Below are 11,999 nucleotides of genomic sequence, written 5' to 3'. Positions count from 1 at the left end.
AGCTCAAACAACACAGGAAGGAGGTGGCCAAGCAACAAGCTCGGATCAGTCTGTAGCTCGGAAAATTTGGAGAGGTATATGGAGCATGAAGGTACCAAACAAGGTGAAGCACTTTACATGGAAGGCATGTAGGAACATTCTGGCCACAAAGGAAAATTTATGGAGAAGGAAGGTCACTCAAGAGGGAATATGCGAGGAGTGTGGTGATACGGCTGAATCGGCGACCCATCTCTTCTGGTTTTGTAAACAGGCGCAGACAGTATGGTCTCACAGCAAACTAGTCCTTCCTTTTACAATTTCATAGTCATGGGAGTTTATTGATGTCGTGGGTCAGCTGCTGAAGTGGAAGGATGTCTACCCGTATATAATGGAAAGGGTCATAATGATATGTTGGGGGATTTGGAGGAATAGAAATGAAGTGAAGCACAGTGGGAAACGAAAAACTGGTGAGGCTGTGATAAAGTGCTCGCATTATCTACTGGAGGAGTTCCAAACGGCGAATGAGGTATGGAGTAGGCAGGAAGCTCAGACTCGGGAGGTGGTGCGATGGATAGCTCCGAAACATGGCCAATACAAGGTGAATTACGATGCGGCGGTCTTCACCAGGAGCAAGGAGGTGGGTTTTGGCGTGATCATCCGTGACTGTGCTGGCCTGGTCATTGCTGCTTTGAGCAAGAAAGGAATTGGTCTTTCCGGAGCGGTGGAAGCGGAGGCGAAGGCGATGGAAGTGGCTGTCCAGTTTGCGAAGGACGTGGGGATAAGGGAAGCAACTTTTGAAGGAGACTCGCTCATTGTGACTGGAGCAGTCCAAGGCGTTGGTGATGCTCCTTCCTCAATCCAAAACGTTGTTTGTGGCATTACACAGGAACTTCAGACTTTTAGAGCTGTAGAAGTGTCACATGTTAAAAGGCAGGGGAATGCCCCTGCCCATTTACTTGCCCAACATGCTTTGCATGTGGTGGACTATTTCGCATGGCTAGAGGAATGTCCTAGCTTTATTGAGCATGCGTGTGCCCATGATGTATTTCAGTTTTCTTCTGTTTGAATGAAGTATGTTTTCCCATCAAAAAAAAAAAGAAAAAAAAAGTCTTTCTCAAAGTTTCCCACTAAGCTCTATTCAATAAAGTAATGACACTTATCGTATCAAAATTTACAATTTTACCATAACTTATTTATGTGATAAATTATGAATAGTGGAATTATAAATTTATTACTTTTTTTTTATTATTTACAATTTACCATATAAACAGGTCGTGAGTTTTATTTAGATACTAGCATTTTTGCTCTTCAATCTCTCTATTTTTCCTTCTCTTCCTTCTCTTTTTTTTCATTTCTATTTTACTCCACTTTCTATTTGTTAATTTATTTTATGGTTGATGATTTTTTTTTTTTATCATTTTATTTATTAACCCAATTAATAGTCTATGCAGTACATTTCCATCCAAAACACGTGGGAGGGGGAGGGGCGGAAAAGTCCAAAAAAACATTATCGCTAGCCCAAAAAAATAGGCCCTAAAGTCTCCCAAATGAAACTGACTGGCCCCATGTGTCATTGTTTCGTTCAAATATCTCTCCTCCCGGCCCCAACACATCAGCATAACAAAACTCTACCACTTTTATAGTTTGCATTATTTTCCAATATTCTACTTTCTAGCCACCTGCCAAAAGACCTTTTGACTCAATGCAAATGCAAGTCCTCTCATAGTCGTCTCACACTAAGGCCTGTTTGTTTTGATAAAAAAAAAAGTGGTATATTCTGTATTCATTTTCAGCTTTTTATGAGCTTCACTACTTAAAAAATAGATTTGAATACAAAAATTAAATACAATTTTTTAGTATTTTCATTTTCTTAAAAATATATATAGTGGCATGTTTGTAAAAAAAAAAAACCAAATCTGTAAATCTCATTAACACTGAAAAAAAATCCCTCTCTCTCAATTGTGTTGAATTTTTAATTGAAAAATATAAAAAGAAAAAAAAAAGAAAAATCTAGACTAAAAAATAATGCCAAACATAAAATGAGTTGAATAGAGAAAATGAATACAAGATTTAAGAAACAAAAAATGAGTTCCGAAAATGAAAAGAGAAAATAAATTCACACCAATGATAAGCAAACAGGGCCTAACTCTCTTCCATCTCTCTACTCTTCTTTTTTGTTTTCCATTTTTTATTTCTATTTTAGTACTTTACTTCATTTTCTATTTATTTATTTTAAGGTTTTTTTTTTTTTTTTTTTTTTTTTTTTTGCCTTTTACTTATTAAACCAATATTTTTATTTTGAGGAACATTAAACCAATTGACAGTCTATATTTGATTACAAAATAAATTTTCATAGTGCAATATATGGTACCACTAATTTTATATGAAAAATCTCACACACATGTCAAAACTAACAAATTTGTATTTATGTCTGAAAATTGATGTTTGAAAATTTATTAGTACAATAATGAGTGGGTCAAACATATGCATATCATTTAGTCTTATCCCGGAAAAATTTCTTGCTCCACCCTATATGCACATAAAAAATATAAGGAATATCGCTCTGTTTGTTTAGGCATTAACATTTTCTGAAAAAATGATTCATTTTTCAGAGAGTATTTTTTGGAAAATTATCTTTTTTTTTTTCGATATTTGGTAACAACCTTGAAAATGAGTTTGAGAATGTTTTCTGGTATTTGGTATTCATAGTTTGTATAACATTTCTTGTATAATTTAAAATATGTATAATATGTGTATTGTGTAAACTCACATAATGTAATCAATATAAATAAATAATAATAATAATAAAAATCAAGAATAAATTTGGTTTTCAAACTAAAATTTTGATAATAGATACAATCAAAATTAGATATTCAATTTTCATGATCTCAAATACTCATTTTGCTCATGTATATAAACAATAACGTTCATAATATATATATATATATATATATATAAACCATACTTCTCATAATTCAAAATAATCATTATAACCTTAAGTTCCATTTTAAATAGTTCAAAATGTCACATAGGCCAAATAGTTTTACTGGCAAACTAATCCAGTACAAATAGTTTGATAAGTATGCCAAAAATTGTTATAGAACCGTTGACCAATCTGTGAGGAGAAAAAAAATACAAACCTTATTAAAGAATGGCATTATAGAGGGGAGAACAAATAGGGAGAAAAAAGAGAAGAAAGGTAGATAGAGAGAGAAGTCTGTGGGAAGAGAAGAGGCCAGAAGGGGTGATGGTGAGATTGTGAGAAGAGAGAAAAAATAAAAGGAGGAGAAGAAGTGAGAGTTTATTGTGAGAAAGGCTGAATAAGTAAAAGAAAATATTTTTTCCTAAGTCATAAGAATATAATATTTATAAGAATTATGCACTGTGTGAGAGAGAGATTGTTTTCCAAAAAAAAAAATTTCAGAAAACAACCTATAGAAAATAAGCTTTATTTTTATAAGAGTTTTCCGTTGACTAAAAATAGTTTTCTTTTTAACTTTTTTTTTTTTTTTTTATCTCAAACAATCCTTAAGTCCGAAATTACACGAACTCAAAAACAGAGCAAACACTGCCAAAATGAAAACTAATGTATACTGTATCAGAAGAATAGTTTAGAGATTGTTAGTGCAACTGATCAACTGAATGATACTACCAAGTGAGCACAACAACTACTAATTATCATTCCCAAAATAGAAACAGTACTGATACAAATAGTAGAAATAGAACATTAAGATAATTCACAGTCTCAGCTTGACAATCTAAGAAAGACTGCATAAAGATTCACACAGAAACAGCAAAACCAGTACATATAGCTAATTTGAGGTGGACTTGCATTATTAATTACTATATGTATTATGCATACCTAGATATAATATAACCACCCTTGAGATCCTTATATAATACTTCCATGACCATATCTAGCTTCATTCTTCATCTTCATCTTCAAAACCTTCATCTTCTTCATAACCATCATCTTCATCTTCACCTTCATCATTATTATTCTCATCAGCACCACGATGATCAACAGCAGCAGTAGCATGGTTTTGACTAGCAGGCGAAGGTGGGGCTGCAGCAGCATCAGAGGCGCTTGTCAATCCGGTAGTGTTCCCTTCATTATTATCCTCAGACGGGTCATCAGCAGTACCACCCTGATCAACAGCAGCAGCAACACGGGTTTGAATAGCAGGCGAAGGTGGGGCTGCACTTGTCAATCCGGTAGTGTTCCCTTCATTATTATCCTCAGACGGGTCATCAGCAGTACCACGCTGATCATCAGCAACAGCAACATGGTTTTGAATAGCAGGCGAAGGCGGGGCTCCAGCAACATCAGAGGCGCTTGTCAATCCAGTAGTGTTCGACGCAGTTCCCGCAATCCCTTCATTATTACCCTCAGACGGGTCATTAGCAGTACCACGCTGATTAGCAGCAGCAGCAGCATCACGGGTTTGAATAGCAGGCGGAGGCCGGGCTGCAGTAGCATTAGAGGCAACCGCACTTCTCAATCCGGTATTGTTCGACGCAGTTCCCACAATCCCTTTCACCGTTTTGGAGATCAATGGATTCCCCAATCCAGCAGGTTGTTCAGGTTTCTGCGGCACATTTTGCTGCGCAGTTGGAGAATTCTTCTGCCTTGCTGGTTTCTGTCCAGTACTCACGCTCTCAAACTTGTAAGAAAAGACTAGTGTTCCTTGGGGCTTTTCATCTGTGGTCATAACACTGGCACTCATCTGTTTTTCAGCAACTACTGCATCAGCTTTAGCTTTACCACCAAAACCTTCCAGCAATTTTGTGATGGACACACGGACTTCACCGATTTCTTTGTCCCTAAACCAGTGGTCCGTCCGGAGTGACATGAGCTTAACAACAAGTTCATGGTTGCTCTCCTTGGCCTTGGTGATGTCGAGGTTTTTGAACGTAACTTCGGAGTTCCATGTGGGGTTTGAACCACCTCCTGTGTCCTCCGGTGTTTTTTCCTCTGAGGAATGGAGGTTATTTTGGTTGTCGCGAATGGAAACAATCGCGTAAGGCTTCATTGTTGTCACATGATTGACGTCTTTCAATCCATGCGCTGACTGAATCACAAGTTTTAAGACCCTGCAATCCATAAGGTGACTGGCTTGGTTTTTTTTTTTTTTTTTTGGAGAAAGAGGTGACTGGCTTGTTGAGTCAATGTTTATGGATGGAGATGAAGGTGGCTGCGTAGTGATGCTTATAGTAAGAGCATCTGTGTGCTTGTACTCGGTGGTGGGTTGAGATAAACCAATAAGATTCCTTGTGCCACGGAAAGTAAGGACATTGGTTAGTAAATGAATCAATTATTTTTGGACTGTTTTCATACTATTTTTATAAAAAAAAAGTATAAAAAAGTAAGTTTTTTTTTATAAATTTTTTTTTAAAAGTATTTTGTAAAAGAATTCTCTTAGACATGTGTTACCATTAAAAATAACCACATATAGTATCATTATCTGCTTTAAATAACCACTCAGTTACAGCTTACCGAATGATAGTATAATCTGGTTGGGCAACAAGAGGGGTGTGTTTACGGTTAAAAGTGCATACTATGTAGCTTTGCCTTTGGTTGAAGAACCGGATTTGGGTGGATGCTCGGATGGCGACTATAGAGCCCCACTTTGGAGGAAAATGTGGCACCTTAAGCTTCCGGCCAAAGTGAGAATTTTTGCTTGGCGAGCTTGTGTGAATGGACTGCCGACACGCATGAATATGGTGACAAGAGGTATTGATGTTGATGCTTCCTGCCCTCTATGTGGAAAGGAGGGAGAGAGTACAAAACATGCTATTCTCTATTGTAAAAAAATTTGTGATGTTTGGTGGTTTTGGCAGTCTTGCCCAATCAATCTCTTGGCTAAAACAAATGATGTAGTGAATGTGGCATTTCGAATTATGGAAGCTGGAACTTGCCATGACTTGGAAATATTTTTTGTCACAGCGTGGTCGATTTGGTACAACCGGAATAGGGTGGCTCATGAGGCACAAGGTTCCCCCTCAATTCATATCTGGGGTACTGCACAGCGAGCCCTTAATGACTATAATGTTGCTACAGCTGTCAAGTTACTTCGGCAGCAACCTCCGGAGGTTGGGTGGAATGCACCTCCATCGGGTCTGCATAAGATAAATGTGGATGGTGCAACATCTGAAGATGGCAGACCTTCTGGTGTGGGAGTGGTAATTCGAGATTGTAGAGGTATGGTTGTGGCAGCAAGTGCAAAGATTCTGCCTGCACAATATAGCGTGGAAGTCACCGAAGCATTAGCAGTGGAGCAGGGGATTCTGCTAGCTCAACAGATGATGCTCAAGCAAGTTATTATTGAGTCTGACTCGCTTTTGATCGTTGATGCTATCTCCTCAAACTCGCCCCATGGAGAGTTGCAGCCCATTGTTCAAGGGATACTTCTGCTGTCCTCTTTCTTTGATGTCTGGAAAGTCAAGCACTTGAAAAGGGAATACAACAAAGTGGCTCATGAATTAGCAAAGTTGGCTAGAGAAACCAGGATGTCACAGACCTGGATTGAAATGGAGCCTCCTATGGTTCAACAACTTTGCCAAATTGATAGGGCTAAATGTTAGGTCTGCTTGTGTTTTATGCCTGATTTTGTTGTACTCCAATTTTTGAAGTGTTTAATGAATTTCAAGTGAAGTTTCACTTTCAAAAAAAAAAAAAAAAATTCAAACGTATCATTATCTGCTTTTGTAAACGAAAAAATCAACCTCTGCTTTATAATTATAAACAACAATAAATTGGTGTTGGTAGACCCGATCAATAATTTAAGTAGTAGTTTTTTCTATCACGATCTCCTACTATACAATAAATGCACCAGACAATAAATGCTTGACTGTCAAAGTGTAATATGTCAACATTTACTTCTATTTACTTCTCTCACTTGTATCAAATGCTTGCCTGTCAACCATTTACTTGAACTTTGTATTAGTATTTAACTAATTCTTTAATGGGCAAGTCTGCTAATCTTCCAAATTTTACAATTTTGTTTTCAAAATTTTAAATTTCATAAGTAGTTGACCATTTAAATGGACTTGGCCGTTGGGGGGAAAACTTAAGATTAATTTATATATAGGCTTGCACAAAAATGTTAAGGTTATATATATATATATATATATATATAACCGAAACTTTTGAAACTTCCATAATTTTCCACATTAGCACAATATTTAAAAAAAAAAAAAAAAACATAAACTAAAAAAAAAAAAAAAAAAAAACTTTTCACGCAACATAAAACTTTTCTAAAACTCAATAAACGCAAAACCCACTCAATCAATACCCACCATACCCACAAACCCTATTTCTCCTAACCCCTTCTCCTTTCCCGTTTCACCCACAACCACCATAAGTCAGCAGGTGGCAGCAGCAGCAGCACCACCCATAACAATCGCAAACTCTCTAGATCGAAGAAGAGCCTTTCTCTTTCTCACAGTGTATCTGAGTTCCTTCCTTCCTCGCCTATCTGAGTTCCTTCCTTCCTATCTTCCTCTCCTCACAGAACGTGGCTGCTTTGGTTGAGGTATCTCTCCATTCTTTTGCTTGATGATTTTTGTTTCTCTTATTACATTTTGTTATATGGATTGGTAGTAATGGTTTGCTGCTCGGTTTTGAACACACAACTCAGTTTCTGAGATTATAAGGAAGACAAACACACATTCAAAATTGAATCTTTATTATTGGTTTGAGAGTTTGGGTCTTTGACAGAGATATAATTGATTAATTGAGAGAGAGAGAGAGAGAGAGAGAGAGAGAGAGAGAGAGAGAGAGAGAGAGAGAGAGAGAGAAAAGCCCTGGAAAATTGATACGGATATAGACTCTGTAAGTCTCATCTATATCTTAAATTCAAGTAGAAATAAAACTGAACAGCAAATGAAGATTAGAAATAAATTCAACAGTCGATTGCATTGCTGAAGCTATTTATTTTTTTAAAAAAAAGATGCAAATGATATGGGAACTTAATATTTTTTTTGCCTTTATGATTAGCAAATGATGAGTGTATCAAAAAATAAATTAAGCCACAACCTTGCTTTTCTGTTCCTTAAAGCAATGTAGATGTCAAGTTTATTCATTTTCTTTACTGTAGTTTTATTTCTCAATCTATCAGTAAAATATGTAACTTTTAATTCTATAGAATATATAACTTTTAACTTTATACAATGAAGTTTTGCACAGTTCTAGAGTTGTTATATTTTTGAAAAAAAAAAAAAAAAAAAAAAAAAAAAAAAAACTCAGACTTCTTGGCTTCTACAGCAATTTCCTCAACTGGCAGACGGCCTATGATAGCAGCTATCAATCAATTATTCTTCATCTTTAATAGAAATGATTATAGACTTATTTAAATTTGATAAAGATTTAAATTTTAGGTTCAAATGTATAGTTAAATCTGCCTCCAAACACACTGTATTCTTTACTATGTTGTTAATTTAATATGCAGTAACATATTTGGTGATCAGCTTCTTCAATTACGTCATTATAGTCCAATATTTCCAGTTGCTTTTTTTTTTTTAGCAGCACATTCATTTCTTATTATGGTTTGTGTATTTGTCTCTTCAATTAGAAATAAAAATGAATTGCTTTGGAGGGAAATTCCATCGTTGTGAATCTATTCTACTTTACTTGGAAATAGCATGACAATTGATGAGATCCTTTGCTGTGTAATTTTAATTTCTAAGAATATGTGAAAGGAGTTTTAGGGGATTTTTTTTTTCAGATAGTTGTCTGCAAACCATTTTTAAGGTTGCTTTGAATGTCGTATAAATAAGAAAATACAGATCTTACTTTATTTACTTATTGTGTTTTTGGTTTGTGAGAAATTAAGAGTTATGCTTAAGTAAGCTGAAATAATGTGTGAGATTTTGTAAATCTTGATGAGATTTTGTAATTGAAACCCACAGTAGAGAATGTTTTTCATGTTGTTTTTTTTTTTCTTTTCTTTTTAAGGAAGAGGGATGCAAATAAGGTGCTTGTTGAAGTGCATAACAGGAAGTACTCAGGTGTGTTTTTCACTAATCAAATCAATCACACTGAATTTATATATGAAATGGGAAAAAGCTACAATTATTGTTGGGGTTTTTTTAGTTGCAAATGCTCTTGAGCATTTGGAGCAGATAACTACATATAAAGAGGTTGAACATGACTCAGTTACTCCAGGTAAGTGCCTAATTGTTATTTCCATATTCTTGAAGTGATTAATATTCTAGGTACCTGAAGGTTTTGAGAGCATGATTTTTTTCCAAAATAATTTCTATACCAAAAGGATTCTGATAATTTCCCTTCGCTTTGTTGGTGGCAGTGTTTGGTTAGTGCGGAAGGTTCAAAACTGTTATTCATAGTAGTGGTTTCTGTATCTGTTGTTTTTGGCTTATCTTCAATTGTCATGAATTTCATATTAGTTTTGTGTGTCCTGTGATATTGGTGCTGGTGAATTATAATTGGTAAGTGTTGATTGCTATTATCAGATATGTTGACCTCTTACTTCCCAGCCTTTGTTTATTATCAAGTATCATGGTCAATGTTTGATAGCAATTTCAAATTATCTATTAGTTAGTCTGATCGGGGGCTGCAAAAGTAGGAAATGAAAATTATGGAATTCTGCTTTTGTTTGTGAAGTTTTGCAAGGCAGGAAAGTTATGATGGGGGAGCTTTAGTTGTAGTGCTTGATAGAAGAATGAAGCAATCCAAGAGAGATCCTTTGGGATATAGTGTAGAGTCATATTGTGCAACTGTTACAATGTTGCTTGGGAAGATTCAAATTCTCACCAAAACTAAATGGAATTATAGATTCTCACCAACATGTCTAACATTTGTTTGATTTGGCAAAAGCTTTTATATCACCAAAGCTATGAAGCTCAAGCTCCAATTCTTCCAACTACTGATGCCACTTGGTGAGCCTAAGCATTCAAGGAAAAAAAACAAAGAAGAATCATATTAAGAGTAGTATGAGATTTTAGTTGTAAAATAGTGCTCAATACATAATAGTAAGTTTATTGATTTTCATTTGTTCATCTTTTCCCGAAAGAACACCATCACTACAAATATATATAAAGGGCATTTTGTAAATTTAGTTATTGTTTTAATACTTTGAACCAAATTCTCATGTTGTACTTGCTTTATGGTTAGAATTGTTAGATACATATGTTTGATCGTTAGATACTCCTTTTTTTTGGTAAACAATTTCCACACCATGCTGTTGTTGATTAGTTATAAATTTAATTAAGCTATTTGTATCTTAGAGAGCACATATTTTCACGTTCTATGGTTCCATTAGAAACTTTATACTTTGGATGATATTTTTGCATATGAAAGAAAGCGTTACTTTACAATTTTAGCAAATTACTCTATGTTCTTGGTCTGCAAAAGTTTGTTCTTCCTCACTCATTTTAAAGGCTTTAATCATTTAATATAATACTGTGAAACAAATGTATTTGTTCTTTAAATTTAATGTAGTTGTGAATTTAATGTCTTTGATATCATTTTCATTGTCCTCACATATGAAAGGTTCTGTTTGTAGGTTCAATTTCAAAGAAAGTAAAAACCAATTGTATTTTTGACCAATTTTTTAGTTGAACCTTTATTTTGAACTAGATTATTTATTTTCCTTCATTTTTAACTCAATTTTATTTAACTATCCCGTGCATCGCACGAGTTAGCGACTAGTTAAATTAAAACAAATTCCATTATGTTATCAAATCCCTTGATTAAGAAATTTGATATTTAATTTATTTTTCTTATAATTTAATATTTCGTATTTGTCTTATAAAAGTTATGATATAAAAAATACATTTGAAAGATAAATTTCAATATTTATTTTAGCTATTTTAATATATACCTTCCTACACATTCTCAGCAACCAAATAACTCAAGACCCATAAAAAATAAAACCAATTTCTTGCACTATCTCACCAACCAAATGATTACAACTCATATACACAAATAAATTTTTTTTTTAAATCTTTTACTTTCTCACCTACCAAAAAACTTATACCCACCTAAAATAAACAAAAGTTCTCATTTTGTTTTTATGGTTCAATCCACATCTACATCAAAAACTGATTGGTGTATTGGTTTGATGATAAAGAACTATTATCAAGAGCAGACGCCATAGGTTGAAACGCTCTAAAAAAAAAAGATCACTGCTTCAAACAATTAAGGAAATATGAAAAATATAAACTGAGAAACACGTATTTCAAATTATAAAAAGGAGATTTGCATTGGAGCCTAGAACCAAGGAAAATTAACAAATTTCTACTAAAAAAAATGCAAAATGTAACTAGTGGTGGCTCCAAGATTTTTTTTTCTAGATGAGTCAACACTGTCGGAGCTAAGAATTTGTTGATAAGGGAATAAAAAATAAAATGATTATATATATATATTTTTTTTTTCTGTATATACAATTTTCATATTATATACAATAATATTCTAAATACAATTTAGTATCCAATAGTTTTTAAAAATTATTAATAGTTTAAAGATCAGTAAGATAACAACTATTGAATGCATAAATAAACATAAATAAATAGCTAATTATACAATTTTTGTCAAATTAATAATAATTTTTTTAAATTTATATGTAGTATTAATTAAATAAAAACATATGATAAAGAAGAGCACACTGAACAAGTAGCAGAGCACAACACAACACAACACAACACAACACACAGTTTTACAAACTATGCTAACCAATCTTTCTCTTATAAACTAAAGAAGCTCTTTATACGGAAAATGGATCAAATTTAATTCCGAGTGTATTGTGTTCCTCCTCTCTCAAATCCAAACAAAGATTTTCACCTATCCTCTCTCTTTCTATCTATCTATAAAGATCTGTGTTTTCTCTTTGCCTCTCTCTCTCTCTCTCTCTCTCTCTGGACGGACCCAAGAGGAGCCCAACGGGCCCGGCTCTCCTGCCCCAAAACAAAACAAAAAATTATTAGATATATTTTGGGTTTTTATAGTTGGGTCCCCCTCTCCTGCCCCAACCCAAAAAAAATTGAAACCCATTAACCAA

The 11,999-nt window shown here is 34.3% G+C and overlaps 1 protein-coding gene across 1 annotated transcript; it reads right to left on the bottom strand.

Annotated features, from left to right (window-relative positions):
* Positions 1–3,635: 3,635 nt before the first annotated feature.
* On the bottom strand, positions 3,636–5,188 carry LOC126723324 (uncharacterized). Its single transcript, XM_050426680.1, has one exon. It carries the CDS (start codon positions 5,082–5,084, stop codon positions 3,903–3,905), a length of 1,182 nt encoding a protein of 393 aa, XP_050282637.1. The 5' UTR covers positions 5,085–5,188; the 3' UTR covers positions 3,636–3,902.
* Positions 5,189–11,999: the final 6,811 nt, after the last annotated feature.

This window comes from Quercus robur, chromosome 4 (assembly GCF_932294415.1).
Source record: "Quercus robur chromosome 4, dhQueRobu3.1, whole genome shotgun sequence".
NCBI lineage: Eukaryota > Viridiplantae > Streptophyta > Magnoliopsida > Fagales > Fagaceae > Quercus > Quercus robur.
The sequence above is the reverse complement of the archived record's forward strand: the minus strand, read 5'-3'. Positions and strand labels throughout refer to the sequence as shown.